Source organism: Rhinolophus ferrumequinum, chromosome 11 (assembly GCF_004115265.2).
Source record: "Rhinolophus ferrumequinum isolate MPI-CBG mRhiFer1 chromosome 11, mRhiFer1_v1.p, whole genome shotgun sequence".
Classification (NCBI taxonomy): domain Eukaryota; kingdom Metazoa; phylum Chordata; class Mammalia; order Chiroptera; family Rhinolophidae; genus Rhinolophus; species Rhinolophus ferrumequinum.
Window position 1 is genome coordinate 76,189,587 of NC_046294.1, and position 25,419 is coordinate 76,215,005.

At 34.0% G+C, this 25,419-nt stretch overlaps 1 protein-coding gene across 1 annotated transcript in view; it reads right to left on the reverse strand.

Annotated features, from left to right (window-relative positions):
• Positions 1–25,419, reverse strand: part of CWF19L2 (CWF19 like cell cycle control factor 2) — a 100,347-nt gene that overhangs the window by 11,551 nt on the left and 63,377 nt on the right. The window contains exons 13-14 of the mRNA XM_033121911.1: positions 8,499–8,711; positions 4,974–5,090 (exon numbers count right to left, since the gene is read on the reverse strand). Of these exons, the coding sequence (XP_032977802.1) occupies positions 4,974–5,090; positions 8,499–8,711 (330 nt within the window). The remainder of the gene's footprint in view (positions 1–4,973; positions 5,091–8,498; positions 8,712–25,419) is intronic.

Here is a 25,419-nt window from a genome sequence, read left to right on the forward strand (position 1 = left end):
ATATAAAATATTGGTATAGATAGCTAAATGGTAAAATTGATCATTCAAATTTTATAGTTGCCATGCCCCCAATCAGATTTCCGCAGACAAAAACCCTTCCCCAAAAAGGCCTTGTTAACTAAACTGTTTCATTTTCTTCCTCCTCAGCAAACAAGAAGACTGAAGTTCCCAGCCTCTCTGAGACTTAGGTGTGGCCATATTTCGTTATGAGTAATAAATGTGTGTAGAAATCATATGTCACATGTGAGTTGAAGCAGTTAAGAGATTGTGTGCCTTCTCATGTTCATTTTCTTCCATCACAGGGCCGAAGGAGAAAGACTCCAACACAGGAGAGTCATCACGAAAGGAGCCTGGATGTGTGAATTACTGCTCAGAGGTAATCTGCCTTGAAGAACTGTCTGTCCAGCCCACACTGGACTATGATACAAGAAATTAACTTTTGCTGTCTCAAGGTACTGTGAGTTAGGTTTTATTTGCAACAGCAGTGAAGAACAGTAAGATGGGCAATTAACTGACATCAATGATGTCACTGAAGCAGCTAATGAACCAGAAAGTGACAACTTAATCCTATTGTTCCCTCTACTCAGTTGTATGTCCCAGTTACCTTCACATACACAAAACAACTAAAAAACAAAATTAAATGGAAAAATGTATAAATTTGGTTTTACAACATAGTTTTTTTAGAATGTCTCTATTTTGCTAACTGTTGCTATATTTGTGAATTTTTATTTATTATGAATATTTCCATTTAACTTTATTTATTTCATTATTTAGTTTTGTAGTGAAAAGATAATTTTATATAATAGAAAAAGAAAATCATTACTAAAGTGGAACTATATATTTGAAAATTAAACTTTTTTGAAGATGAGGAACGGATAAAAAGCAGCAACAACAACAAAAATTTACATAATCCAAAGATTATCTTACAAAATGCCTTCCTTCATGTTTGTTCATAATTCTTTCCTGGTTTAACTGTTGGATGATTGTTCTAAATTCTATCTGGACAAGAATGAAGATAGACTCAAGATTATCATGGGTTATAAATGAAAACTCAAAAGTACTAAATCAGTACTGATGCAAAAATAATTCAATATTATAAAATATATGAACATCATACTAATAGCTTCAAGGAGGACACAAATGTTTAAGTTCTTCCCCTCTATGTACATAAACGACTTGAATTTAAAAATATGAGTTTAACGGTATAATTTGAGGTTATGAACTCCATTAAAGCAGGACTTCCTCCAAGCTCAATATAACAAATACACTATACATATTTAAATAATATTCATTTTTTTAAAGTTGTATAACAACAGTGAAGAAAGTTTTTTAGTTCAATATCATAAGATACCAAAACTATTTTATGCTTCAGAGATATAGAAATCCCATGTTATGGGGATGACATAAAATTCCCATATTCCTAGTAGAAAACACTTCATCCTTTGGGTAATCACTGTTTTCCATATTTCTAAACTATAATTACTCACCTAATTGCCATCCATCATTTAGTTAACACATGTGGACTAAAATTCCTTACAACATATTTAAGTAAACCATACTATATGGTGTTATAATTCTTAATATGCATAAAGTCACATTACAAAACATCAAATAAATATGAACAAACAATTTTAAAATGAAAATTAAAGTATAATATTTTCCTTAACAATATCAAAGCTATTTATGGTTGATCATATAATAGTAACACTGTAATTTATTCAAGTTTTCTAAATAGAACATGTCTAACTAAAGATAAAGTTATCCAAAGATAAATGTTATGAAATAGGACAGAACATACACTTTTAACTTTATATCCTTTATATCACGGAATGACCCTTCAAAAATGACATTCACGTAATTTTTAAAACAACACAAACTTACTAAAACAAGGGAATGAGACAAAATACACTGAAACATCAGATGACCCCGTGTATCTGACTTAAACACTAGAAAGCTGGTTCACACCTAGGTGGGGTGGGGAAAGGGGGCTTAGGGACAGTAAAGAAGAAAGCATGCTGCACTTCAGAGTCCTCAGAAGGCTCAGGAACTGGCAACGCTAAGTAACTATGGAAGTAAAAGTGAAGGTGTGGTGCAAAACAGATGGCGTGCTGTAAGTCTTTTGGAAAAGCAATTAACATGCCAGACCCCCTCCTCCACAACAGCAGAACACTGTAGGATTATCCCTTAGAGACAGTGTTGGGCTGGGAAAACCAGCCAGTTAAGAGTATACAGTGAAAACAGGGGCATTATAGGAAGTGTTATTAATGTTCTCAAATGTTCAACATTCTGCCACCCCAGCCTTCTTCCCCAGCTCAGCTCCCAGAACACTGATAAGTGACTTAGATGCTTTAGGCCAAAGAATAAAAGAGTCTTTCTAGAGATTCTGACTGGCCCCAAGGAAAAGATCTAAAGATACCAACACAGGAGGCTCCCCAGTGAAATGGCCCAATCATATCACTACACAGTGAAGACCACTGCAGATAAATATGAACCACCTCACCACTATACGGCTAATTTGGGATATTTTAAAAATGGACCTACAGTGTCTGACTATAATATATGTTCAAGCATATTTGTCAAACTGGTAAAAATACATTTAAAGGAGGCAGAGTTTCATTATATATATTTAAGAAAACTGAAAAATTGGATTTTACTCATTCGAATTCTGTGACTATTCCCCTATGCTCTGTTGAAACTTAGTTTTGCATTTTCTATTAAATATAAAATATAAAATTCATTAAATGTTACTAGAGGATGGTGATAAAAATCACTTGAAAGAAATGGCTCCTGTATTTGCAAACAACATATTTTGCTTAAGTCTAATCCTTTTTTTAAAATATATTCTCTAAAAGAGGTTAATGACCGTAATGATATTCATCAGGACGTAATTTGAGTTTTTGTACATATTTTAAAGTAAAAACAAAAATCCAAAAATGCTACATTTCTTTAAGCCAGAATTCAGATATTTTATTCATCCACTATCTTACAGTAATTTACAACTTCTAATAACTTTTTCTTTCACAAACAAAAAGAGCTATTATTTGCATAAAACAATTTGGCTTTTCCTCCTTCAATCAATTTTCCATAATGCATCAGCTTACAAAATCTGCTAAACTATAATATAACCTGCACTAGAATATACTGTTCCTTTGGGCAAAATTAATGAATGATTTTGTCTCGGCATTTCTCACAACCTCTGGATTATCTTATACCCAAGTACTCAGTATATGTTGTACAGAATAAATTTCTTCTTTATCCACTTCAATGTTTTTCATCAAGTAGCTTAGTTTCTTACAGAAATATAAAACACACAAACCAGATTCCTATATTACTTAAAATCTTTTTGGCACTGTAGTTTGCTCTAAGTTAAATCAGTTTTGCATGTATAAATTTTTAAAAGGCATTTCAGAAAAGTCCTAAAATAATTCTGAAAACCAAATTTGCACGCTTTCCACTTTAAATTATTCACTGCACTGGCATCCATTACTAGGGAAAAAAATTTTTTTTTCACATCAAATATACCAAGGATGCCAAAAAAATAAATGTATACAATTAGACACTTTGGTCAAGGTTGCTCAAGCAGTAGTTTACTGTAATCAGAAGTGTGTGGATGCTGATGGTAACCATTTTGAGCACCTCTTGTAATTGCAGAAGTCAAATGTGACTTGTATTTATCTTTTGTTATCAGTATATATTGAGTATACAATTTTAACAGTTTTGTTTTCTTAAAATGTGTATAAATTTTCTTGGCATCCTCTGTATTTGTTCACATTCTTAACCCTTCTACCCTTTGACTTTCACAGCATAAACTTAAATATTACAGGGAGAAAGAGACTAAATTTTATTGGATATAGTCAAAATATCTCCCCTTTAAGCATCTTTATCAGCATGATGCACAGACTCATACAGTCTCTCTTTTGAAATCTTACCATTTTCACATTTTTCTAACTAGGAGTCCCTGTAACCCTTATTCAGTTGTCGGGTGTTAAAAACACAAGAGTTTCATTCCTTCTTTCTTTTTTGGTCATTATGAGGTCTTGAAATAATTCAGCAGCAATTTCACCCATGCTGTGCCTTTCAATTTCTGGAAAATCAGACGCACACACACACACCCCAAAATAAAATCCCTGAATCCAAACCCTGGGCCAGGTTATGAAAAAGAAAGTGAGGAGATTAAAGCTGGTAACAAAATCACAGGAGCAAAGAAAGCCAATTCTATTACAGGAAAATATGAGAACTGCTGAATATAAACGTTTCTCTAACTTCCCCAAATTGTTTTTTTATTATCTGAAAAACAACTCTCCTTTTGGCTGTAATTTATTAGCTTATTGTGGTAAGAATGATTATTTCATGTTCCACAAAAGCAAAGATTAGAAATCTTACACTGATTTTTTTAAGTAAAAATAATTATTCTTTGTCACAGCATATTTAGTAGACAAAAGTTTTCAGTAGTGCACCTGAAGCCAATATTGTCAATTATATCTCAATAAAAAAAAATTTTTTTAAAGCTTTCAAAACATGGAGTCTACAAAGGATCATGATGAAAATATCATGGGCCATACTGTGTTTCCCTGAAAATAAGCTAGCTGGACAATCAGCTCTAATGCATCTTTTGAAGCAAAAATTAATACAAGACCCGGTCTTATTTTACTATAAGACCGGGTCTTTAAAATAATATAATTATAATATAATATAATATAATGTAATATAATATAATATAATATAATACCGGGTCTTATATTAATTTTTGCTCCAAAAGACACAATTGGAGCTGATAGTCCGGCTAGGGGACCAGGGTAGATTATTTTCAGGGAAAGAGTGTAAATATGGACACTATGGAAATGTACACAAGTGTTTAAGTTCAGAAAATAAAATCATTGGACAAAGGTATAAAACCTGTTGGAATTTAGCACAATAGTTTGTAAAAAATTGCTGATGAACATTACAATAATAATCAGCATTATCATGCTGACCTGAATTTCCTCCCAGATGTCTTCATCCAGTAAGGTAGCTGCTCTGTGGTGCTGCAAAGGGACAATCAGGCAGTGCCCCTCAGTAAGAGATCGAAAGTTGGGTAAACATAAATAAACCTATTGGGAAAAAAATGAAATGTTATTGCTATTTATTCTCGGTTGCAACAGATGAACCCCTAGTAGGGAAACACGGCTAACATTTAATAAAGTATACTTGTTTATAAGCAACATATTTTAATATTTTAAAAGATAAATTTAATATTTTAAAAGTATTATAAAAGCCATGAAAATAGCTTTTAATAAATTGAAAACAGCACAAGTCTTAATTTTAACTGTTCTACATCAAAGATTAAGCTTACCGAAAGACAGAATGGCTATATGCTTTCAAAGCCCTTGAAACAATATAATTTTTGCAAGGATTTAAAAAAAAAATGCATGGCCTGGTAATAGCAAAGAAGTCTAACTTATGCCTATTAATTCAAGCCTTCTTCTCTCATTGGCTCAGAGAAGAGAATTAACCTACTAAGAGAGAAAGGAAATAACTTCTGTATGGCTTCACTGCTCTGCTTAAGTTTTGTTTAGTTACATACATGTATTACCTACAACTTGGTGCTATTTTTCCATTATAAACTGTCTTTTTTAAAAAAAGCGTCAATTAGTATGTATGCAGTGACCAAATGTGTGCATAAATAATATTCTGCAGAGGCTTGATCTTATTTTGTTATTTTTTTTTTGTTAGGTTTTAGCTAGAAATATTTCATATGGCAGACAATGTTTAGTTAAGAAAAATAAGGCAAAATTTTAAAACTTTGCTGAGAAAGGACAAAGTAGAAGTAGATATGGATATTTACCTATATTTATAGTAAAATCACAACCATATTCACAAAGAAAAACAGTATCCATACTGATTCATTAATTCTAACAAATTTACTGCACTAATGTAAGATGTTAACAACAGAAGAAACTGGGTTGGGGTACATGGAACTCTGCAGTGTCCTCTCAATTTTTGGATAAATCTAAAACTGTTCTTAAAAAGTCTAGTTTTTTAAAACAAAACATAAAGCTCTGTGTTAAGATAAGGAAGTGGCTAGATTACTTTTACTTTAAAAAAAAGGAGGAAGAGGCAGGGACAGCTGATGACCAGAAAGTAATTTAACTAGTAAGTACTAATATAGTTTCATTAATACACGTGGATTTAAAACATTAACTTCAAATATTAAAAATTCAAGCTGAATGAGAACTATTAAATTGCTTTGAAATACTACTTATCATTTCTGCTTAATAGCAAAGTAATTTCTTAGAAACTCATAATCAAATATGATTAATATGGTAATAACTAAAAGGAATAATTTATTATTGTTTATCCAGATTAATAAAATAACCTATTAACTACAGTCGATGAGATAGGCAGTCAGTGCTTTAGGAAATGGATGAAATTCCTCCCAATCAATATTTCAAATATTTCTATATTATAATATTCACAGATGAAAGGATGAAGGTTTTTAGAACAAAGATGGCATATTAAAGCACAGGTGAAGAAAGGAGAGACTCAAATGGTTTTAAAATGAACCAGAATAAAAAGGCTAGTCGAAGAGGAAAGAAACAGATCAGCCAGCTCTCAGTTAAGTTAAAGGCAAAGAGAAGAATTTGATACCACTCGAAATGACTAATTGGAAAATGTGGATTACTTTATAGCAGAAGAGGAAAGCTGAGAGGAATGGGAAAAGAATGTATGCGATAGTAGAATGAGTTAAAAAAAAAATAGAAAATGTCTCTCTACTGGCCAAGTTTCCTTTCACCCCTGAATGAGAAATGCCTACTTTGGGATTGAACCTACAAAGCAGGAGGCTAACAAAAGGTTCATACACATTATCCTCTGTGCCTCCCTGGACCCAGCCTGTCTTCAGTGCACTCGGGAAAATGAAGTCATTGAAAAACACCCAACCTTCTCCTAAAGCATTGTAGGAAAAATTTATGGTTAATTTCTTCTTACATTTTTTTTAAAGGTAGGGAATCAGACGAAAGGAAAATGAAATATTTATACATAATGTCATAATTATAAAAATGTAAATGTGTATATAAAGGTCTGGAAAAGAACTGAGAAAAATTAACACAAATAACTGGCTTAACTGTTTTTTTTAATTGATTAAATTTTGAATGTAATTTTTACATTTTTTTCATAAAGTATGGAAGGAAAGAAAGAAGAAAAAGAAAGGTAAGGGAATAAAGAAACGAAAATCCAAACTGATAAACTGACTATCTTAACAACCTAAAGATACTAAAGACTAGAGTTGGAATGGAAAAACTAATTCATCAGATACATAGGAGTGTGTACTTAAGTGAATATACAAAATAAACAAGCTAATTAAGAAAAATGTATAGTATGTTCCCAAAACTATGACTTCTTATAATTAACATTCATTCATTCAACTTCCTCTCTCATCAATTTTCCTCCCTCACTCCACTCCAGCGACACTAGTCTTCTTTCTGTTTCATGAATGCCAATTTCATTTCCATCTCAAGGCTTTTCACTCACTGATGCCCCTTCCTGAAACATCATTCATTCATATCTTCACGTTGTTTGCTCCTTCTCATCATTCATTTCTTTACACAATACCTTCCCCCAGGGAAGCCTTCTTGACCACCTTCTCAAAAAATACTCTCCCATCATTTTATCCTATTTTCTTGCTTTATCTGCTTTATGACAAGTAGTAACACTTTCTTAAATCAGGGAAATTATTACTTAGTTTATTTTCTGCACTATTTCACTGGAATACAAGCTCCACATGTACACCAGAGTCTTTACTTTCACCATGATAATTACATAGGATTAATTAGTCTTATGTATATCAGATAAATAATAATGATTTACTTAAGAATTAAATCACCAAATATTTATTGAAATAAGTGACTATTAAGTAAGTGATTATTAATATTTATTGGAATAAATGACTGTAAACATGCATGCCTGGTATACAATGATGAATAAAAGTTATCTATGTCTTTGTGGAACTTAGAGACTATTGGGGAAGAGACCCAATAAACAAGTAAAACAAAATACAGTAAACCTCTTCAAATTATAAGCTACACTACGAAGAAATAAATAGGTACTTTGAGAAAGTAAGAGAAGGAGCAAAAACTACTTTAGACTGAGTATCTCTGAAGTGATTTCAATACTGAGACTAAGTGCCAATCATGAAAATAAGGTTGCACAGCTGATAAATGGCAGCGCCAGAATCCGAATTCAGGTAGCCTGGCTCCAAAGCCCAGTGCCTTAACCACTACTCAATGCTTTCTCTCTAAAGAGCAGAATCATGCAAAATGTGAGCTCCACGTCATTTTAATATTTATACTCGCTCTAGAGAAGATTCTAAGAATCATGGGAACCTAGAAAAGAAAAATATTTGAAACACAGAATAAGAGAAGAAAGATTCCTCAGGAATCTTGTAAGAGTATGAGGAAAGAGGCAAATCTACATAGACCACTAAATCGTTTCCTTAGGGCAATAAATGCTCTATTTCTTACCTTAACACCTATTGCAACAATAAGGTGCTTGGGAAATTGAGAGCTGTCAAAACAATACAGACATTTGTCCATTTGTGCAGCAAGCCTCCGGTGTTCAGCAATAGCTTTTTTCCTCTGGTTCTCTTCCTCTTCACCAAAACGTTCTCTCTCAGCTGCTCTGGAGACAAACATGTCATCCAGAGTGTAATAGTCTCCATCTGTTTTTCCCATAAACTGAAAAATCAAAATAACAGTTGTGGGAAGAAGATAGTAGTTAAGATTGAATTGTACTAGCACACTGAAATCATATCTCTGAATTCTATGATAAAACTCTTACATTTAAAAAAAGAAGAAGGAAAAGAAAACATGATTAAAATTTAAGCTTGACCTTCAAGGGTCAATCAATCATCATCAGTGTTGTCATCATCATCATCATCACAGCTAAAGTTTACTGAGCAATTACTATGTGCAATTCTATGCAATTTGATTGTTTTATATTCCTATGAAGAGAGGACCGTTCTCATTTCCATTTAATAGATGAGGAAACTGAACAACACTAAGTAAGAACTACTTTTACTTTAAAATTAGCATACACTCTATACAGAACATAAAACATTTTTCAGAACATTTTTCAACTATATCTCCAGGTGCCTTCTCCATACCTCCAATATAAACTGTAGCCAGGGTGATGCTTTTATAACACAAAACACAAATTTTATTTATGTTCCTGATTAAAATCCTCAAAGAGTTCCACACTGTGAACAGGGTCAAGTGCAAGCTCTGGTTTGGCCTACTAAATCAAAGACACAGAAAGGTATGACGGTTCAAAGCTTGCACTCTATAGTTAGAACGACCGTGGTAAACTCTATCGCCTGTCTGTATAACCTTGGGCAAGTTATTTAATCTGTCTCTGCTCTCTCTACACCTCATTTCTTCATTTTACAATGGTTATAACAATATTACCTATAACAAGGTTACTCACTTAATCCTCACAACACATGCATGGCATACAGTAAGGACTCATAACTGTGAGCCACCATTATTACACATCTCTTCACGATGTGACCTCTCCGGTCACATTCGATCACATTCTTATGCAAACTCTATGTTCCAGTCATCTTATTTTCAGTCCCCAAAAGTACTGTTCCCTTCAGGCTTTGCACATATTACTCTCTGAACAATTCTGCCCTCAATTTTGCCATTCTACTCCTACTCATATTTCAGTCTGAGGCTTAGATTTAGTTGTTACCTCCATGAAAAAACTGTCGCAGAGCTTCCAAGCTCCTCTGGTGCTACATTCCCAACAGTCTTGTGATGACCACACTGTATCATAATTGCTCATTAACTTGTGTTTTCCTTCCATTCGACTAAGTTCTACTTGGCCTACTAAGTACCAAAAAGAGAACTACCTTTTATCATCAAATACAAAGCAACAGAAAGATGCTTGAATCTTAGCAGATATTTCAAGAGTTTAAGAAAGATGGAATGGCTATATTTGTGTCAGAAAAAGTAGATTTCAAAGCAAAAAGTATTGTGAAGGACAAAGGTCATTTCATAATGATAAAAGAGTCATGCCATCAAAAGGACACAACAATCCTAAAGTTTATGTACCTAATAACAGAGTTTCAAAATATACGAAGCAAAATTTAAGAGAATTGCTAGAGAAATAGACAAATCCACAATTACGATCAGAAATTTAAACAACATTCTCTCAAAAATTGATAGAACAAGTATAAAATCAATAGGCATATAGAAAACTTCAACAAATTATCAACCAACTTGACCTGATATTGACAGAAATTCTCTCCAACATCAGCAGAATACACATTCTGCTCAAGTACACAGAGAACATTTACCAAGATAGATGATATTCTTGGTCATAGAACAAGTCTCAATAAATTTAAAAGGATTCAAGTAACATAAGGTATGTGCCCTAAACACAACAGAATTAAATTAGAAATTATAACAGAAAGATATCTGGAAAATTGCCAATTACTTGGAAACTAACTAGCACATTTTCAAGTAACCCATGCATCAACAAAAAATAAAAAATAAAATCAGAAAGTATTTTGAACTGCAAAAAAAGAAAAAATACAACATATGAGAATATTGGGATGTTATTAAAGCAGTACTCACAGGGACAATTAAAGCACTTAACACCTAGCATATTAGGAAACAAGAAAAACCCAAATCAATTATGCCAACTTCCACCTTAAAAAGCTAGAAACACAAAAGAGAAAATTAAACAAAATGTAAACAGAAGAAATTTTCTAAAATATCATTATTGAGTCAGGTAAAAAGGTTATTATTAGTTAGGTATTTCTCAGAGCACATTAGCTTCCTTGCCCATACTTCCTTGCCTTCTTTTTATCTTCTTTTTCTCCATATTAATCGTGGTATATCTCTCAGGTTTGTCTATTTATGTAAATTGCCCTAGCTTACAAATTCTTGTTTTAACTTCAGACCTGTATCTCAACCATAATATATTATATTTTGAAAAATATCAGAACTGGTCACTAATCTTTTTCATAATAGTGACCAACTATGTGCTAGGTTAAGTAATCTCTTATCCAAATATCCCTGCAACATTAGGAATCGTCATTCTCACTTGTACAGATTAAAAGGATGAGGCTAAAAGATATTGAATGCCAATCAAAATCACATAGCTATTAAGAGACAGAACAAGGAATCAAAAACAGGTTGATCTCACTATAAAATTGAAGGCAATATTGTATATAGTAAGCCTCTCTCACTTAAGAAACCCACCTTTAAAATACAGAAAGGGTATACTTTGAAGCAAAATAGAGAATTTGCAGAAATCTTAAATTTCATCTAGAACATACCCAATTGGGTTAAGGTACTTATCCAAGAAAACGTAGGTATCTAATAGATATTTATCTTATCTAAAACATATTAGTAGGAGAAGAATATGCACTTTTATATATAACACTGTGCCTTCTTATGATATGTTGTTATAAAAACATTGTTATTAAAAATCAATTCATAATTGATCAGAAAATGTATTCAATTCAAATCAATCTTCTGTACATGGAAGATACCATTTCTATTCTTTATATCTATGTTCATGGATGTTGCCAAACTTCTCTGCTTTATTCATAGTGTTTGAATTAAATAGGGTACAGTCTTACCAATTAAGTCTGAATGATTCTTCGACACAACTGAAAGAAAATATGATCCAAGAACAATAACTATAATTCCCTGATCCTACACCTTCTACTTATTTGCATTTTCCCCATTATCTTTTCTTTGGGGGTACATCCAAAATGTTTCAAATTTATCAGTCATGTACACATCTTCTATGACCTTTAACCTACCATCTATCTTCCTATACTTGGCCACAATAATCAACACTGTATAATAGAAAGAATATTTTTTAATTTACAGACTGTTAATAGATAGTGGAGACTATGTTAAATCTAATGGGTGGCAAAGTGAAAAAACAAATTGCTGGAGGAAAGGAGGTGAAGATGACCAACAGACAATGGTCCAGCCCCATTTAATTCACCATGTTCTCCATCATCCTGAAGTAGCTGGCAGGACAGAACAGTGAACTAGCCTTTTCCAGATTTAATTACAAGTGCTGGCTAGGTGACATCTTGTGGGGCTAGGTGGCATCTTGTGGAGCTAGGGCAATGTTTTCCAGGATGAAATATATACATTCCAAATCAGTATCCAAACTATGATGTTGTCTCTCCCACAGCCAGGATTCACAGGTCTGGGAACCTAGGGGTAAAAATCGGAGTGACCCATCTCACTATTGTCCCTTTTGACATACTAGCAAATTTTTGCCTCCCATCTGAGACTTCAGGCCGTACTGGTCTAAAGGTCTTAGTTCCAAAGGGAGGAATACTTTACCAAGGGACGCAACAATGACTCATTGAACTTGAAGTTGAAACTGCTACCTGGCCACTCTGGCTCTTCATTCCACTGAATCAAAAGGCAAGAAGGGAGTTACTATGCTGGCTGGAGTAACTGATTCTGATTGTCCAGGACCAATTGGGTTGCTATTACACAATGGAGATAAGGGGAAATGTATCTTGAATGTAGGAGATCTTTTAGGGCACCTCTTAATATTCCCATGGCCTATGATTAAAGTCAATGATAAACTACAACAACTCAATTAAGGCAGGACTGCTAATAAACAGTCCAGACCTTTAGCAGCTAAGGGGCTGCTGAGAGCAAAGGGAATATGGACTGGGTAATAGAAGAAAGCAGTTGTAAATACTAGCTAAAACCATGTAATAATTTTCAGAAATATTGTAATAGTTATAATATCCCTTCAACATTTTTACATAAACATACATATGCAAATATATATTTAAATATTAAATAATTTTTTTTCTTCTCTTTCCCTCTCTCATCCCCTTACCATCTAACACAAGATGTTAGATGTAACAAGCATGTCAGAGGTAACAAGCACGGATGTGTGTTTCTGTCCATCCTTGACAGCTCCAGCTCATGGCTGGGTTCCAGCTTGTACTTGTTCTCCACCTCTTCACATTCATTGTTATTAATAATAGCTTTATTTTCTAATCTGGGGAAAGGGTTAGCCTGCTTTTGGTTTCATGTGGGATAGCTATATCATGTTAGACAGAAGCATGGCTTTGTTCTTTTCTTTATTTGGAGATTAAACATAGTTTAAAGAGATGTGCCAAGGTAACAAGGCATGGGTTGTGGTCACTTTGTCAACTTGACTAGTCTGACATACATTTACCAGAACTCCCTTCTCTGTGTGTTATGGGCAGGGTGGACAACAAAAGAGATTCTTACAGAAGGCTTGGCGACTAGAAACGAAGCAGCAGCCACTTTATAGCTTGCATACATTGTCACTTATCTGCTGGTTTACCTCCTGACAGAAGGCAGCAGCTGAGTCTGTAACTGCTCTACCTTTCCCTCTATCCTCCTGCAGCTTCACCACCTTCCAGGCCACATGTGTGCACTCAGCTCTTGGCCTAGTCTAAAGGATATACATACCACCAAGGTCAGGGGTAACAAGCACGGATGTGTGTTTCTGTCCATCCTTGACAGCTCCAGCTCATGGCTGGGTTCCAGCTTGTTCTTGTTCTCCACCTCTTCACATTCATTGTTCCCTCCCAACTGCCTGCCCTTTAGACTTCAAGCTCAACATCAGATGCAAACACAGAAGCCTTCAAGTGACTGCTTAACGAGCTCCCACAATTTCCTAAGGTCAAATCCCTGTAAGAGACCTGCATCTGTGTATCTCTTAGTAGTTCTGGTTCTCTGATTGAAAGGTGACTGATACAGATTTAACCTTCTAAAAACAGCAATAACAAGCTGTTCGGGGGCTCTGCTTGTACAACATTTTTTTCAAGAATGTTCCCAGAATAATATTATTTTTAATATCATTAACCACTGTTCAAAAATAGCATATAACAGTACTGAAATTCAGAGATTTCAAATGTCAATTATATAATATGATGGTTGAAAATTAATGTAATAATGAAGTAAAACCATTCCTTTTCTGCTTCCGTCCACTATCTCTAATGACCAAATCCAATAATACTATTTTAGTATACTCTAATCTGAATGGAGTCAGTCATTTCCCTTCTCTGGTCCTATGCCCTGGTTGCCATGTTATTATAGAAAAGTCACTCATTTTTGCAAATGGTTCCACTATAAACTCATAAACTGAACTGGCTCTTCCATACAATTAGAAAAAAACCCATTTTCCACAGTGGCTATTTCAGAAGATCACCACTGAACTTTGACACTCCACCAGCTCCCCTCTCACTCTCAGTAGATGGCCTCAAAGAGAAAATTAAAATCAGACAAAAATTTCCTCATCTTCCTACCACCAAATCTCCAAACCACTCAGCAAATATAGGGCTTGTACTTTTTCCCTTCTACTATAATAGAAGGGCACATGTGCTCCTGTTTAAACTAAGCCTATCATCCATGCACTGAACCCTAATCCCTCTCTATACACTCTGGATACTCATAACTTCTCCTTTTTATCTTTTATTATTGGCCTTTGTTTCCCTTTCCAACAACTCTTCCAAATCAGAATTTAAGTATTCAAGCACACTAAAGATTCTTGTTTTAAACATTCCTTTGGAACACATATCACAGTCAAAAGCTAGACCTCTTAAATATATTGTCAAGAGAAGAGAAGAAAACGTCAGGATTTTATTAAATAGCGATTGATAATTGATAATAATATAGGAGATGTCAAATTATGACTGATATTTAGAATACGACTATTATTGTTAACTGGTAGAATAAGTCTTTCTGAACAGCCAAATTTCCAAGTAGTTAAGGGTTTACCACTTAAGTATAAAAGCATTTCTTATTGTAGTTGCTTTGAAAGGGAATGTTCCCAGTGTTATAAACTTTCCTGCCTTTTACAACATAATATATGAAACTTAATCTTTCTCTGATAATACAGGATAATTATTGGGACTATTACTATAATGTGTCATAATTCCAAAATAGCCCTCTGGAGGGCTTGTTGCTTCTGTGCAAGCTGTATCAACCAAGATGACTATGATTTTTTTTCAGTTATTTCTCTCCATTTTTCCATCTCATTCTTTGCTCTCTATATTCTTTGCTTTCTTTGCACTGATAAAAGTGAACTGACATCTTGGGATGCTTAACCATGGAGCTGGGAGGACTGTGGGTGGAGCTGGGCCCCCATTAACTCTCTAGCCCTGACTTCCTGTTGAACTTTGTGGTAACTTCAGGGTGCGGGATGCTAATAAATAGAACAGCTATCTTGGAACCGGGCCCTTATTTTCCTTCTTCACGTGGGAGCCTATTGGAGCTCCGGGTTGGGGGGTGCTCATTCCTGCACTGCTTTTCTTTTTCCTTTTGTTGTGCGGGGCGGCCTTCAGGGCCTCTCGTCCCGCTCCCCACATAACAACGCAGGATATGGCTAGATCAAAAAAGGAACACCCACAGAGCCACAGATAGGGGAGTCATACCACTATATTCTCTCTGGCGGCCAGGCGAGACACACGCAGTAGTAGCCACACGATATGCAATCCACCATTCACTTCTCTGCCTGCCAACCAACCAACCAATCAACTTAACCCCGTAGTTACATCAGTAGCCAATTGGGTAACTGGTTACAGCTGATGGCCAACCAATCACAGTTGATGGTCATTCACTACCCGAGCCAGCACCTCCCCACGCGAGGCCGAGAGCCTGGAAACTGCTCTCTGGGACTCCGTCCCCACACCTTCTTTCCGGGAATAAACCGTTTTTCTTGTGGATTTAGCTGGAGAGTTATTTTTGCCAGTCGACACACTAAGTCACCTGTCAGTTCTCATTGCTGTCAGCATTTTTCCTTGCGGTAGTCTGTTTCCCCACTTCTAATTTTCAGCTTTTATTATACTTCTGGTCTAAAACTGGATAATCAAGTACATTAGAATACATATAATAAAAAAAGTAAGGCCCCTAAGGCCCTCTCCAGGTAATCAATAAATAGTTGTTATATTTAGAGTAAAAAATGATAAGTTAGCCTACAGTTTATAAACATTTGAATAGCATCAAGAGAAGAGACAAAGAATGCTATATTTTAAAACCATGACAAATCATGGGGAAAAAAAGGATTCATATGCTTGTCTTTTTCTGGTCTACAATGACATCCTAGCTAGAAGCAACTTTTTGAATGCTGTTTCTTCTACTACTAATTATCATTTGTATATTGCATTATTATGATACTAAAATATCCACTATAATTTGTTAGAGGAATAAAATAAGGAAACTAATTCTATACATTTTCAAAATGACTTAAGATTGTTTAAAACCCAAAGACTAACACAGAATTATTTTTCAAAGTAGAACTAAAGCCACTGGCAAAGACCAAGAAGAGCAAATGATGTATTAAGACAATATAACTAAACTGTGGTTTTGGCTTCACCTTAGACATTCACACTACGGGAAGTACCATATTACCTAACTCTTATACAGATAATTAAAACCCTCATAGTTCATAAAGAACTAGCATCAATATCACCTAGTTTTCAAGTATCAGCTTTATGAAATGACTAAAAATATACCCATGGTTCAGTTATTCATATAATTACCAGATAAGCATACAACAAAGTCAGTCTTTTGATGTACTGCCTACTGATGCTTAAATTTAGTTGAAAGAAAAATCTCAAACGAAATACATCTTACTATAGCAACTCTCAGCTGAAAAACTCTATTTCTAAAAATTACTCTTCTGTTAAATCATGTACCACTGCAACGCCAGAAAGTCAGCAGCTAAACAGATATGCCAAATAGATCATAATTTTAGCTACTAACAAAGTCTGTTTAAAAACAGAAGAGCAAGACAATAAAAACCAATGGATTTCCATCAAAGCATATTAACATATTATGAGACAACATAACAAATCATTCACTTCCAGGTGGTTTAAGTCCCAAAGTTAATTTCTTACTTGTTATCTTTGTTCTTCACAAAACACCTGGGAATTAAAACGAACTTATTAAAAATATAAGTTTTTATGGTACAAGAATGAGTCACTCTTTCTCATAAGTGATTCTCTAGTTTTCTTCACAGAAGGAAAAAAACACATACACATATTATTATGCCCTACGAAAAATCACTGATGTTGAATCACAGATTTAAGAAAACTTCATCCTAAACACTGAAAATGAAAGTAGGTATTTCTGATGCGATGAGAAGCATAAGAGATTTGACGTATCAATAAGCAAAACTCCAGGGCCATTTTTAATACCACATTCTCTTACTATCTACGTAAATAAAAATAAACTTCAATGTTAGCTTTACAAACAACTTGCATAGTTTTTCATTAGAGTATTTCCATGTATAAAAGACCTGGGAACATTATAAGTATCTCTGTCATGCTTGTTTTGCTGTACAGATAATTTAACATTCCTGTATACTACCTTTAAGAAGGCATTTCAACAAGGTTTATTCACTTTTTTTAAAAACTCACTATTTAAGTTTACTTTTCCAGTGTTTCCATCTATAGCTTTATTGGTTCATACATACTACATTAAGGTATAAATAACTTGATCCCTCTCTAACGTCTTAGTTGGAAGACGGACAATAATAGGAATTACGGAAAGAACTGAAGAATATTCTCCAATATGGTACTGGCTTATGTTTAATTCTATATATTTGATATTCAAATTAAGGCATAGATTACCAACAAATGTCTATTTTTTCAAAAAGGTGCTATTAAAACTTTGTTAATTTTATTCAGGCAACTAAATAGTTAACACAGAGGGTCCCAAAAAATGTATACATATTTTAAGAAAGGAAAAACTGTATTAAAATTGTAATAGTCAATATATACCAATAACAAAAGATGAATACAAGTCACGTGTATACATTTTTTAGCACCCCCTGGTATATATTCATCAGGCTATTTGTTAAGCATTTAGCTTTCCAAAATAGCATTTTTGAAATTTAAAACAATATATATAATTCTTGATTCTGTGTACTCCCACATATTCCACAATCAACCACATATTCCAGAAAACTCATCCTATCATCTGACTACCCCTCTCACCACACCATCAGGAAAGCACTTCACACGTCACTCAATTGCACAGTTAAAAATGGTTACAATGTTAAATTTTATGTTATGTATATTTTACCATAAAAAAAAGTAAATGAGACCTGAACTAAAATATATTAAATAAATTCCTTTGCTGGTGTTCCCACCCATAAATAATGTTATGTATATTTTACCATAAAAAAAAGTAAATGAGACCTGAACTAAAATATATTAAATAAATTACTTTTCTGGTGTTCCCACCCCTAAATAATGTTCAGAGAAACAAAAAATAGTTCATTATGCAGTTTAGACTGGATTCAAACCTATCTTTTAGAGAATGAACAAACTAAATCAAAATTTATTTTATTCAGTTCCACGTAAAAGCAAAATATCACTTCTATCATTTTATAAAACCAAATTTCAAATTTTCTTTAAAGATTGTCACAGGAAAATATACATAATTTCACACTCTTGGAGCAGCCTTTTCCAAAGCTAATTTCACCCCATATCAATGAAAGCCTATGAAAATGGAAATGGCTACCAGAGGAACTGAAACAACTGAAAAGGTGTTGCAATGTGTTGGCAATTTTGACATTCCTTACTTCTTCTAATCATGCCTTTAAGAAAAGTATGTTGCTTAATCTCTTAACGTTTATTATTAATATTACAGTTTACTGAAAATAAAAAATAAAGGACTTAGGTTCTAGTACACATTATGGAAATATGTACTTTGTATTTTAAAGACTTGCATCAGAAAATATATCAAGCCTTGAGTGTCACAAAATCAGAAAAAAATAAAACTATCAATAGAAACACAAGCATCTTTTACTAGAAAAGGAAATCATCTTTTTTTCTTAACGATTTAAGGTAAAACCCTAATTACTTTGATTCTTTTTCTCCCTATTCTTCTCTCGTACCTTCCATTTTCCTTCCTCTCCAGTCCATTTTTAACACACTATCAGTACAAAAAGTATAAAATTACTGCCCACCAGTGCTAACAAAATTAATGAGGAAAGATGTATATAGCTCTCCTGAAGATGTGCCTAAGTCTACGTTGCCAAGGAAACACTGACGTCTTAGATTTTAAACGGGGGAGTTTATATTTAAAGAATGTTGGAGTCAATAGAATGTATTTTAAGAAAGAGCAAAGCACACGCCACTTATTCCCAAATACCAACAAATGACACATGGAAATTGTACAAAGACAATTAAATTTAGGCAACAATCAATAACTATCCCATTAACCTGAGTCATTTGAAAGGCAGTTCTGTTTAATGAAAAATGCTGGACTGGCAGTTAAAAGTTGAGGTTTCTGGTACTGGTTTTTGCAACTCTTTAGCTATGGGAACTTGGGAAAGTTACTTAGCCTTTCATAAGCCATTTAATTCTCTTAGAGTCTTAGTTTCATCATTAGTAAAATGTTAAAGGTTAAGCGAGACTAGTAAAGTCCTTTCCTAGATCTGAACATTCTTTAGTTCTATGATTTTGAAGGAAGAAAGTTCCAAAAACCATGTACCTATTTTCTTCTAAGAAATCATAATAAATACGCTCATCCATACTCTAAAATACATACAATCTGATGCTAGATGCACATACTCTTCTTTGTAAGGATATTTTTTATTTTTCCCCTTTTCCTTTAATTATGTAGTAAATACTCAGAAAAATAATGAAAAATACAGAAAGAATAAAAAAAACCAACAACCATATTTTCCCTATCCAATTATAAAAACAAAATCAAGTTTATACTTGGCATGAGATACCTTTCTTAACCTGGTTATAAGAAAGAAATGGTATTAAGATTTAATGGTAAAATACAACTGGAAAGAAAGTGAACTGGAAATAATCTGAATTTCAGAACTACAAAAAAAGGACAGTCAGTAAAAATGAAATAAACAAACAAATAAATATAACACAAAAGGTAGAATTGAATATGGACTGGAAGTTGTATAAAATTTGCTGTCCAACCTGAAATATTTCCTTCTTCCCAGTTTAGGTTAGGACACCCTGGCGTTGTTCTCAAAAGACTTGTCTTTCACAGTAATTTGCACATCCATAATTACTGGATTCGTTTCTCATAGTTACTTATTGAATGCTTCTTTTTCCTCACTAGACTACGAGCTTCCTTAAGACAAGGAACATGTCTTCCTAAAGTGCCAATGTATATGCCCCATAGAACACCGCACACACTGAATACAATCAATTAACATTGGCTGATTGAATAAACAAACTGGAACTTGATCTGTATCAACTATTCTTGACTGGTTACTACTCCCAAGGCCTTTTAAGACCCATTTTCAGGGCAACTACTAAGTAAGGTAAGGACCCAAATTCAAAGACATTAGCCATAAATATATATATATATATATATATATATATATATATATATATATATATATATATGTATCACTTAGATATATCAGACCCAGAATTGACAAACCATGGCCCACAGGCCAAATCAGGCCAGCCCCGTTTTTGTAAATAAGGTTTTGTTGGAATATAGCCATACCATTTATGACAAATCGCCTACAGCTGCTTTTATGTCACAATAGCAGAGCTGGTAGTGGCAACAGAAAGTTGAAAATATTTTCTACTTAGCCCTTTAGAGAAAAAGTTTGCCAACTTCTATCCTAGACTAATAAGGACTTTTAACTAATAAAAGAAGAATCATGGGGGCGGCCAGATGGCTCAGTTGGTTAGAGCACAAGCTCTTCACAACAAGGTTGCCCGGTTTGATTCCCACGTGGGCCAGTGAACTGCGCCCTCCACAACTAGATTGAAAACAACGGCTTGAGCTTGGAGCTGAGCCACCGGTGGGTGGCTGGTTGGTTCAGTTGTTAGAGCGAGGTGTGCTCATAACACCAAGGTCGCTGGTTCGAGTCCCCATGGGCCAGTGAGCTACGCCCTTCACAACTAGATTAGAAAACAACTACATGACTTGGAGCTGAGCTGTACCCCCCACAACTAGATTGAAAAACAACGACTTGACATCCTAGAAAAACACACTGTTCCCTAACATCCTCCAATTAAAAAGAAAAAGGTACAATAATGAGCTCTTGTGGTCTCTTCATGAGAATATTTAACATCTAAACTATATACCAATGATAGTACTATCTCTAAAAATGCAATAACAGCTTCATCGGTTCATAAACTTTTAAGAGTATAGGGATTAAGCACAGGAATGATTAATACAAATGATTAATATTCCAAATACTTTGGTTTTTATAAACTTTGAACATTACTTCAAATTTTTAGCAGAGCTGATTATAGTTATTAAATATACAAAACAAACTGCTACTTTGATTATTAGCCATGGTGAACAAAAATCAAAATGCCAAATCAGCATTTCTGTAGTAATCTGTAACTCCATTAGCTCTACCACATACAGGTAGGGACAGGCATTACTTCGTGAATTAAAATTTAAAAAGTGTTTATGTTTTCTATAAGAAATTACCTAATATGATTCAAGCCAACCAACCCGCTTCCTTCTGCTATCACACACAAATCAATCTTCAGCCAAAAATAAAAGAGAAGACAAGATAAAGTTGACTGCAGGAGGAGAAATGGGATGGCACTTACCGCATTTCCTTAGCTGCTACAACCAAATTAACATCTCCATCAAATAACACAAAGAAAATTTGCTCAGAATAAAACAACAGCCTTTTGAAAATCTTAATGTCACACTATTACAAATTCAACAATGCATAAGTTGCTCAGTCAATGCTTTTTGTAAAATCTGAATTTTATAAATAAAACAACACCCTTTTGAAAATCTTAATACCACACTACTACAAATTCAACAATACATAAGTTCCTCAGTCAATGCTTTTTGTAAAATCTGAATTTTATGTCTATCAGTCGCAATTCCAAAGTCTGTCCAATTTGTAGGTTTACTTACTGCTATCAGTTCTGGCTGATTTCTGCCAAAAATTATTAGGCAGTATCTAAATCATATAAAAAATACTTATGAGTAGTGTAAAAAAATGAATGGAAGATGGGAAAGAAACATTTACTGAGTGCCTATTATCTATCCTAAGAAGATTTCTTGTAAATCCATTTAATAAGGATGATTTCATGTGACTAATCTAAAATGTGTCATTTTATAAAACTGGAACATTATTTTGTAAGTCAAAAATTTCTGTTATAGCTAATATAGACTGGGAATGAAACTTTTAAGGTTCATATACCATTGACAAGCTTTTTTCCAGTTTATTGAGATACAATTGACATATATCATAAGTTTAAGGTGTACAATGTGATGATTTAATATGTACATACTGCAAAATGTTTACCACAATAAGGTACCTTAACATATCCTTTATCTTCCATAATTACCATCTTGTTACTATCATTATTATAGTAGTGAGACCATTAAAGCTCTCCCCATAGCAACACACAAGTATACAATACAGTACAGCTAACTATAGTCTCTATGCGGTAGATTAGACCCCCAAAACTTATTTATACTATAACTGCAAGTTTGTACCTTTGACCCATATATCCTCTTCCCCCACCTGTCACCTCTGGCAACCACCATTCTATTCTGTGTCTTTGAGATTAGTGCTTTTAGATTTCATGTACACATGAGATCATACACTATTTGTATTTCTCTGACTTATTTCACTTATCATAATGCTTTCAAAGTCAATCATTGTTGTCACAAATGACAGGATTTCCTTGTGTTTTTTTTAATGGCTAATATTCATATATATCCCCCCACCACATTTTCTTTATCCATTCATCCACTGATGGACACTTAGGTTATTTCCATGTCTTGGTTACTGTGAATAATGCTGCAATAAATATGGGGGGTGGAGATGTCTTCGAGATAAATGTTTTATCTTCTTTGGATATATACCCAGAAGTAGAACTGCTGGATCATATGGTAGTTTTATTTTTAATTTTTAGCGGAAACTCCATACTGTTTTCCATAGTGTTTGTATCAATTTACATTCCCACCAACAGTGCACCAGGGTTCCTTTTTGTACGTGTCTTCACCAGCATTTGTGATCTCTTCTCTTTTTGATAACAGACATTCTAATAGGTGTGAAGTGATAGCTCACTGTGGTTTTGATTTGTATTTCCCTGATGAATACTGATGTTGAGCATCTTTTCATCTACTTGTTGGACATCTGTATATCATATTTACAAAAATTTGTCTATTCAAGACCTCTGCCAATTTTAAATTGGATTATTCGGGTTTTTGCTATTGAGTTATATGAGTTGTTTATATATAGCTCCCTTATCAGAGAGATGCCTTGCAAATAATTTCTCTCATCCAATAGATTGCCTTTTCATTTTGTTAACTGTTTCTTTTGCTGTGCAGAAGCTTTTTAGTTTGATGTAGTCCCACTTGTTGATTTTTGTTTTTATTGTCTGTGTCTTTGTGTCATATAGAAAAAAATCATTGCCAAGACCAACATCAAGGAGCTTTTCCCTATGTTTTCTTCTAGAAGTCTTACAGTTTCAGGTTTTACATTTAAGTCCTTAATCCATTTCAAGTTAATTTTTGTGATAAGTATAAGATAGACGTCCAACTTCATTCTTTTGCATGTGAATATCCAGTTTTCTCAACACCAACTATTGAAGAGATTATCCTTTTCCTATTCAGTATTCTTGGCTCCTCTGTAAAATATTAGTTGACCATATATGCATCGTATATATTTACATCTAGGCCCCCTATTCAGTTCCATTTGTCTATACATCTGTATTTATGCCAACACTATACTGTTTTGATTACTAAAAGCTTTGTAATATAGTTTAAAATCAGAAAGTGTTATGCCTCCAGCTTTCTCAAGATTTTTTTGGCTATTTGGGGTCTTCTGTAGTCCCATACAAATTTTAGAATCGTTTTGACTATTTCTGTGAAAAATGCCAATGGAATTTTAATAGTGATTGCACTGAATCTATAGATAGCTTTGGGTAGAATGGAAATTTTATGGACACAGGATTTCTTTCCATTTATTTCTGTCTTAATTTCTTCCATCAATGTATCACAATTGTCAGTATATAAATATTTCACCTTCTTGGTTAAATGTATTCCTTCCTAAATATTTTCTTGTTCTTCATGCTATTTTAAATAGGATTATTTTATTTCTTTTCCAGATAGTTCACTTAGTGTATACAAATGTAACTGACTTTTGTATGTTGATTTCGTATCCTGAAATTTTACTCAATTGTTTATTAGTTCTAACAACTTTTTTGATGGAGTATTTAGGATTTTCTATATACCAATTTATATCATCAGCAGAGAAAATTTTATTTCTTCTTTTCTAATATAGATGCCTTTTACCTCTCAGAAGCAGCTCACACAGTTATCCACAATCTCCTTCCTATCTTCTCTGATTTCTGAAACACCACACTCTGTTTTCTTTCTACCTCACTGACTGCACCTTCTCATTCTCATTTGTTAAATCCTTTTTGTCCTCTTCCAGGCAGTGCTCGGTCTTCAGATTCTCTTCATTAATAACTTTTTAAGTCCCATGGTTTTAAATACATTTAAATCTTAACAGCATCCAAATATATATGGGAGAACCCACATCTACCCAAAACTCAACAGGCAGTCACTCGGTCTTCAGATTCTCTTCATTAATAACTTTTTAAGTCCCATGGTTTTAAATACATTTAAATCTTAACAGCATCCAAATATATATGGGAGAACCCACATCTACCCAAAACTCCACAGGCAGTCACTCCACACTACCATGTGAATGTCTAATGGGCATTTAATACTTACACGACCATAACAGTATTCTTGATCTCCTACCTCCTGAAAAATCTATCCCCTTGCAAAGTTTTTCTATTTAAGTAAATGGCACCAGTATTGCTTCAAATCCTAAAACTTCTTACCAGTTTACCAATCTAATCCAATACTCTGTCTGAATTAATGCAACACCCTCCTGACTCCTTGCTTCAACTCCTCCCTCTCTACATTACCTTCTCCAGAAACACCTTTTCAAAGCACGAACCAGTGGTTTCTGGTCTGGAGTTTAAGGGGCTGAGCAATAGCCACTGTCCCAACAACAAGTACAAAGCTGAAAAACGGAAAAATCAACATCTCTTCTTAGATCCATCAGGAAGTGACTACCCAAAAGTCAGAGAGACTGGAAGGTGGGTACAATTTATCTGTGCAGAAACCAGGGGTTCTGCTGGGGTAGGAAAACATAAATTGTAAGCAACAAACTGCTGGATGCTCAGTGTAAGACAAGCCTGAGAGTTAAAAATTGCCAGGGGGACCCAATCATAGGGGATCCCCCCCCCCCATACTTTCGTTGAGTTTTACCTCTAGAATCTCTACCAGGTTCTCAGAGTAAAGATCAGAAAAAAATATTCTCCTGCTTCCAGGGGAAAAGGAACCATTTTGAAATACATCAGAGCATTCTGTTCTTAACAAGGCCTGCCTTAGTAGAAACTATTTTACTAGAGCTTAG